Source organism: Rhea americana, unplaced genomic scaffold, assembly GCF_003343005.1.
Source record: "Rhea americana isolate MKP2758 unplaced genomic scaffold, rheAme1 scaffold_23, whole genome shotgun sequence".
In the NCBI taxonomy this organism is placed as follows: domain Eukaryota; kingdom Metazoa; phylum Chordata; class Aves; order Rheiformes; family Rheidae; genus Rhea; species Rhea americana.
The window spans coordinates 5,070,377-5,078,670 of NW_028186346.1; the positions used below are offsets into that span (position 1 = coordinate 5,070,377).

The window sequence follows — 8,294 nt, forward strand, 5'->3', positions numbered from 1 at the left end:
TGACAGGGCCAGGAGAGGGGATATTGGTCAGCTGCACTCCTCCTCCCTTCTCTGGGAGGATTGGGTTTTGCTGCTAACAGTCTGATTTGCAACTACATAAAAATCAGTATAATTCATTGAAATCTGGGTTCCAACATGATCTCGTATTTTTCAGGGGAAAAAAATTATTTTTTCCCATKGTGCAGTCTGTGAAAATCTTCCTTATTGCAACAAGTGGTTAGCCTCTSTATTTTAAAAATAGAAAGTTTGCATGGTTTTCCTGTATATATATGATCTATTTTTTATTTTAAAAAATCATCATAGTATTACTTTTTGTTAATGGTCATAGTTTATCAACTCTAAGTATATACACTCAAATGCTCATGTGCAACAATTCATATTTATAAGTGATATGGTTTTCTTTGCCCTTATTCCTTTATTAGATATAAGAAACGTGTTTCTCTAAACATGGGTGAAACAGAGCAGAGACCAACAGCAGGATCCCGGTTAGGAGCTCAGGAAAATGCTGGGATCAGTACCTTGGAGCATGGACAGAAACCACCGATGACACCTCCGGGAAAACTCGTCTCCATCAAAATCCAGATGCTGGATGATACRCAAGAAACTTTTGACGTTCCGGTAAGGATGTGGAGGTTGGGGTGGCTGAAGATTTATTCAGAGATTTCTAAAAGTGGATGTTTTCAAACCGATTCTGATTTTATTCCAAATTTTTGATTCTTTGCTGGCCAGCGAATTCGTGTTGTGGAGAAAATGGTGGTTGTATCAATCAGTGTTAAATGTGTGATGGCACAATAGAATAATGTTGAGCAGTGTAGTAAATTGTAAGTTGCAGTTACTATTCTGTTCCTGTTCGAATAGCTTCAAAAGAAGTCAAAAGGGTTTTTCTGTGTCCCCCCTCCCCCCTCCTGCAAAAAAATTCAGTGGTTTCTTCCACTTTCTAAATTGTGCGGTTTTTTGTTTGTTTTTTTTTCCTTGGTGCTGTATTGCCTTTGATCCAGTAAACCATAGCTCTACAAGGAGTTACTTTTTCTTTTTTTTCCCCCTTTGACCAGTCCTTAGAATGTTGACTCGAAATCATCAAAGTTTTTGCTAATTTGTATCGCTCTTACAGACACCAATTGCTCACACATGCGTTAAGTGCAAGGAAAGAATCAAAGCAATCCTATCTAAAGTTTCTCTATACACTCAGCGCCCATTGAAATTAATGTTAGTTTGTACTTGCCAAGTAAGGGAGTAGAATTACTGCTGCTTTTTTGTGYGTGATCAAAAGAATCAGTCTGGATTAGTTTTGGTTTGAGGACCAATTCTCTTTTATACTATCTAACAGCTGGTAACCACTAGTGATTTTAATATGTCATATTTAAGTAATTAACGTGTAAGGTTCTTGAACAGTGTTGCTGTTATGGAAATGTACTGGTACGTATGTTTTTCAAAGTTCTCAAGTTCAGTGAATCGGAAATTGGAAACTTGAGTTCAAATTTCATCCTTTGTTACCAGCATTTTATGTAGCCATGGCAACTTCCATGCCTCCTTTGGCTCAATTTTCCCTTCAGCGAAATGGGGTCTTACCAATGAGATAAATAGATCTTATATGTCTAGCGCCCCATAAAAGTGCTTATGGTCTGTAATAAAATGTTGTCCATGTGTTAAAAGTTGAAGAAATTCTGATTAGGAAAATGGCTACCTTATCAGAAAATTAATTTTTACCTGTTTGAAAGTTGTCTGTGCTTTCTRGTCTGGTCTCTGCTGCAGCTTGTTTGCCAACTAGTCTTGTGTTCAGCTTCAGAATTTTTATACTGCAGAGTTCTCAGGTGTTTGCCAGCTGAAATGTCATAAAATAAAAAGCTGATGTATATGTAAATAAAGTCTGTGACATGTCGAGGCCTTCAGTATATCTGTTAAACCTTAGTCTGTAGCAAGCAGAATATGATTAACAGTTCTCAGATACCCATTGACGTCCAATAAAGTTGTTCTAGTTTAAATTGTTAGATGTTAATTAAATATGTGCTGCCTATTGTACATAGTACAAATATTCCTATTGTCCCAGAGATGACAGTTTCTTTTCTTGGATGCTCTTTGGAAATGACATGGTTTAAAAGAGTTCACAGTCCTATTTAACAAACACTTAAGAGGAATTATTTTGAGATCAGGATCCTTTTATGAAGTTGTTTAGAAGCAAACCTGAGTAACAGATGAATTCAGTACACCATTATAACTCTTTGCTTCTAGCAGTTTGAGAAAAGAGTAGTTTTTCCAGCTTCAACATTAGAAGATATCCATATTAGTCTCTGTTCGTTAACCTTCAGTGACATTTGGAAAAGAAAACCTAGATTTGAACAGTTTTCTGTTCAGATCACTACAATACGAATGTTTTCTGAGGCTTTAATTTCATAATTAGATCTATTCCAGCGGAGTCCAATTGGTTTTGAAATCAGATCTTTTGGTGCATTTTGTGGGACCTTTTGATTGTCTCTTAGAGCAGATTCCTAAACTCTTTTGTCTTTAATTTAAATTATACGTAGTCAAATGGAACTATACACGTTGTTTTCAGTCCCTTTTAAAAGGCATTATTTTTTCCATCCTATTTTACAAAGCTGAAAAACTTCTATTACATCTAAATTGGGATGTTCGTTCATGTTGGAAAAACCTATATTCCCGTTTACAAGCTTAGCCAGATTGGTGCAGTAGACAGAGAAGAAGAAAGTGACACCATTTCAACATAATATTTTAGGCAGCAAGTATGGATGTGGGCAGAGGATGTTAAACATATATGCCTAAGCACATATGTGGACTTGCTTTTCAGTGGCAAATTAGGAGTGTTTTACATGAATAAGGGTCTGAAGTACTCTTTCCAAAACTTTAGCTCGTGACTGCCATGATGATGAAAATAATATTACAAATAYAAGTATTACATTGTATTTAATAATAATTATTTAAGTATTAAGTATTAAAGCTGTAAGTATAAACTGAGAAGGTATTGTACTTCTGACAGTTTCAGGAATTTTGCTGGACATCTTTTTTTCTATTTGCACACGGGCCAGATTTTAAGCTGTTTTATTACTGCATATTCTGTAATATTCTTTTGTAGGATGGTAAGAAATTTAAGCCAGTTCAATTTATTATTTGCTCTGTAATTCTGTGTAAAAATAGAAAAAGATTCTGATGTTCTTCCTTCCTGAATTTTGGGAAAGAAGTAAAACAATTGGGACTATCCATCTGTCTAGTCCTTCTTTCTTGCTAGTCCTAGAATTTCTTTTGTTACAGATTCAGCCCATCCACTAGTTAAAACTGGAGAAGGATCTTACTCCATATAGTGTTTTCCTTGACTTTTAAAATTATCTTTTTGGGAGAGAAGATTCAATAGCCTTGCATTTAAGCAATCCCTCTCATCCTATGCAAATGGCCTGTTTTTATTAGAACAGAATCCTTCAGATTTCTGTGTCTTCTCTGTACACAATAAAATAGCAGAAAAGTATGACCTACTTCCATCCCACCCTCAGCACTTCTGTTCTTTGGGCTGCTATTTAAAAGTAAAATAGCTTTAGTGTCATTTGTTCTAAAAGAAAGTTGCTCTTTGTTGACCAACTTTTGGTGCCACTGTTGTGGTGCCACACAGTGATACAATTTCCAGCTCATTAAATTAGCTTCTCACAAGCAAAATAAAAAAATAAAAATAAATAAATAAATAAATAAACAACATATAGCTTCATGTGGGCCTGTATATAACTTTTTTTTTTCCAAAGAAAATATTAGGTATATGGAGTCAGTTTGTGTGGGAGATGAGAAAAACAGAAGAGCGCAATGAAGGCCTTTTCCTCAATCTTTGAAGATGTAATACTGTGAAAGAAAGGATACATAAAAAAAAATGTTATATTTTGGTTGTTAACAGCCAATGTTAACTGCCAATTTTGAAGAATGTGCAAAAATTCCAGCATTCCAAAAAGCCAATAGAAGTTTCAATATATAATCTTGGATCATTAATATGCATCTTGTTTGGATTGCCAGCCAGGTTAGCTAGCTGCCTGACTTTTTCCAAGCAAATGAAGATGTTTGAGGGGAAGGTAGTCACTACTACTTTCAGGAAAGACTACTAAAATATTACTGTGATAATCTGTTAAAGAAAGATCAACATTTTAATTTTATATTTAGTGTCCTTAACATAAAAAGGAGAAATAAATTTTGACAGTCATCTTTTTGAGCATGTTTTTTTAAGTTCTCCTGTGAGAAGATAAATTATTTGGAATAACATTCCCCCTTTAAAGTTGTTCAACTTCTTATTACTGGATTTCTGTATCTTTAGTTTGATTCTGTCCCAAGCCCTCAAAAAAGAACAGACTTCACTGGAACTTACAGGTAGTCAGTGTCTGAAAACTAGGCTGTGAGTTATAGTAATCAGTCATTCAGAGCTTGTAGCTAATGGCCATGCTGTTTCCTTTATGGARAGTTTGCATGCAAGTGTTGGAATACGTTTTTGTCTCTTACTCTTTGCTTCTGAGGCTATACTTGATTGCTGCAAAAATTAATTAGATACGCTAACTGGAAGAATGTAGAGGTGAAAAATACTCCATTGTGTTTCAACTGGTGTTTGGCTGAATTATGATTATGTGGTAGAATGAGCAAATATAGTCCCTTTCCTCCAGATGAGAGCACAGCAGCTTTAGCTATAATGACTGATGTGGAAGAATGAGATAAATTTTTCATGTTTGTACATGTAATAATAGTCAGATATATGCAGATCTTAAGCATTCTGAAAGGTTGACACTTCTGCTATAAGGTGTTTTTCTTTTTCTTTTCTTTTTCTTTAACCCAAGACTTCCAAATATGTTGCGAAATATACAAGAAGCGTTGGAGTGTACAATTCTACTTGTATTTTGCTCATTTTTAATTCTATCAGTTATTCACTTTCTTCTAGTCTAAGCTGGTTTGAAAAGAATATGATTGATTCCATAAAAACATAGTAAAATTTACAAATTTTCTCGGATTTTATAATCAAGTCACCTCTGAAGATCCAAATCAGCTTAATTCAAGAAGAAATACAGTTTTAAAGGAACAGTGAAAATGGCTTGTGATTGTATATACTAGAGACCATTCTGGTGCAAAAAAAGCCATAATGTTTACTCTGTTATGCCTTTTATATTTATTCTGGTAGTTGGTTCAGTTACAGAAATGGTTTGCTTTTGAACTACTRCTAAGGTGAAAGAATCAGTGCTGTTCCTTTCCAGGTAATGCCAAAGACATGATTTAGTCTCATGTTAGGCTGCTGTGATGATTCAGTGACTCAGACCAGGTTTAACTATGACTGACATGATACCTGTCACTGACCATATTCTGCTTTATGGATTGATGATGCTGATTTGATTGGAATTATACTGCTGATGTTATATAGAAGATCAGAATTCTTTCTTTCCTTTCAGCATCTAAGGTGAGATGAAATTTTATTARAGGAGGTGACGATTCTTCTTTTGGTTAGGATCTGATCTCTTTAATTAAAAACAACCCAAAATTCTCTTTGTTGTTTCTGAAAGAAAATAGTTGCTGCCTTTTTGTGGCTTTTTGAAGAAACCAAACACACTCGCCTGCCACATTACTCAAGTTTATTAAATATCTGTTTTCTGTCTTATGTAAACTTTCTTTCTCTCTGAGTGCATTCAAGCTTTGAAATATGCAGGGTTGGAAAATGTCATCCGCTTTGAGGGATTAACACCTGGTTTCTTAAGCAGCAGGAGTCTCTTAATAGAAAGCAGGGTGAGGGTTTAATCCACAGTAAACATAGGCTATAAACATCTCATTTCAAATTGTTTTTCTCTCAGAAGAGAAAGGCTTCCTCATCTTCAGCTTATCTAAGACTGAAGAACAAATGGTCTTGGTATACAAATACTTTTACTCCCTGGGAGCTCAAATGCAGTGCATCTGAGGGGTATGTGGGTGCCTGATGTCCAGAATTTTCAAAAAAACAAACAACAAAAACCCCCCAAACCTTATAATCCTGCTTTGGCTATTTCTTAGGGCTAATACTTTGAGGTTGTTTTTTCTTGTTTGTTTTTTTGTTTGTTTATGTAGCTCTACTGGTGATTAATATTCCCTGTGTGGGAAAGATGCCTGCTATTGAGAGTACTTCCCCCTGCCACTTCAGGCCAATGGAAGTATGSAAGAAAAAGCTTAATAATAGAAAGTCCTAGTACTTAAAAACAAAGGTCACATGCAGCTATGTGTATGCTGCCTTAGGGTATGAATGATAAATGTCAGGGATGAGATTTCAACTATACTGACAGAACTTTTAAGTGTAGGTCAGGCTTTTGGCAAAGTCCCAGAAATAGCTTCTTAGCTCTCCTAGATGAAATCACAAATATACCTCTTACCAGCAAATGGTGCAATTTCTTCTTTACACCAGTAAGATCAATGTGTCTGGACTTCTGTACTCATTCTTCATTGGTACTTACGTATAGTAGATATAGATGCCCTTCGGTTATGAAAATTTAAGCCCTATAAAATCCTTCTTTGACAAGGTGCTGAAGAATAGGCAGGATTCTTTGGAAGAGTATAAGTCAGGGTTTCACCAAGACCCAAGGTGAAATTTCTACACACTGGAGAAATACTACCATAACACTTTGCACTTTGAATATCTTCCTTTTTAATCTGACTTATGCAGAAGTGTGACACTGAATGATTCTTTATTTCCACTTCTAATGAAAGCCAAACTCTTACTGTCAACACATGCAGAATTTTCAGCAAAATCTGTCTATGGCTTTTTACATTGTGCTTGCTTTTATAACAGCTGCATATGCTTTGTTACAAATTTCACAGAATCACAGAATGGTTGAAGTTGGAAGGAACCTCTGGAGATCATCTAGTCCAACTGCCTGTGCTCAAGCAGGGTCACCTAGAGCACATTGCCCAAGACCCTGTTCAGGTGACTTTTAACCATCTCCAAGGATGGATACTTCACARTCTCTCTGGGCAACACCTTCCAGTGTGCCCTCTGAGTGCATTCAAGCCTTCTTGAAATATGCAGAGTTGGAAAATGTCATCCACCTTGAGGGATTAACACCTGGTTTCTTAAGTAACAATAGTCTCTTAATAGAAAGCAGGGTGAGGTATGCCCTCRCAGTAAAGTTTTTCATCATGTTCAGATGGACCTTCTGGTATTTCAGTTTGTGCCCGTTGCCTCTCGTACTGTCATTGGTCATCACTGAGAAGAGTCCGACCCATCCTCTTGACATCCTCCCTTCAGATACTTATACACATTGATAAGATCCCTCCTCAGTCTGCTCTTCTCCAGGCTGAAGAGTCCCAGCTCTCTCAGCATTTTCTTATAGGAGAGATGCCCCAGTCCCTTCATTTTAGTAGGCCTTTGCTGGACTCACTCCAGTAGGTCTGTATATTTCATGTACTGGGRACCCCAGCACAGCACCCAGTGCTCCAGGTGTGGCCACAGCTGAGCTSCTTTGACCTCCCTTGACCTGCTGGCAATGTTCCTCCTAATACAGCCCAGGATACCGTTAGCCTTCTTGGCCACTAGGGCACGTTACTGGCTTATGGTCCACTTACTGTCCACTAGGACCCTCAGATCCTTCTMCACRGAGCTGCTTTCCAGCACCTCAGCCCCAAGCCTGTCCTGGGGCATGGCCCCAGGGGCAGGCCTCTGTGCTTCCATTTGCTGAACTTCATGAGGTTCCCCTCTGCCCATCTCTTCAGCTTGTTGAGGCCCCTCTGAATGGCAACACAGCYCTCTGGTGTGTCAGCCACTCCTCTCCGTTTTATATCATCTGCACATTTGCTGAGGGTGCATCTGTCCCTTCATCTGGGTCACTGATGAATAAGTTGAACAAAACTGGACCCAGTGTTGACCCCTGGGCGACACCACCAGCTACAGGCCTCCAACAAGACATTGCGCCGCTGATCACAACCCTTTGAACTTTGCCATTCAGCTGGTTCTCCATCCACCTCACTGTCCACTCACCTATCCCACACTTCCTGAGCTTGCCTATGAGGATGTTCTGCGAGACGGTGTCAAAAGCCTTCCTGAAGTCAATGCAAACAACATCCACTGCTCTCCCCTCATCTATCCAGCCAGTCATTCCATCATAGAAGGCTGTGAGGTTGGTTAAGCAGGATTTCCCCTCGGTGAATCTGTGCTGATCACCTTATGCTTGGAGGTGGCATCCAGGATGAGCTGCTCCATYGCCYTTCCAGGGACTGAGGTGAGGCAGACTGACCTGTGGTTCTCTGGGTCCTACTTGCCCTTTTTGAAGGCTGGAGTGACACTTGCTTTCTTCCAGTCCCCAGGCACCTCT

General features: G+C 38.1%; 1 protein-coding gene across 6 annotated transcripts in view; it reads left to right on the forward strand.

The window, feature by feature from the left end:
• The first annotated feature begins 427 nt into the window (after positions 1-427).
• Positions 428-8,294, forward strand: part of FARP1 (FERM, ARH/RhoGEF and pleckstrin domain protein 1) — a 174,851-nt gene continuing 166,984 nt past the window's right edge. For all 6 annotated transcript variants that reach the window (XM_085305972.1, XM_085305976.1, XM_085305977.1 and 3 more), the window contains exon 1: positions 428-618. In XM_085305972.1, the coding sequence (XP_085162098.1) occupies positions 448-618 (171 nt within the window). In that variant the 5' untranslated portion in view covers positions 428-447. The remainder of the gene's footprint in view (positions 619-8,294) is intronic.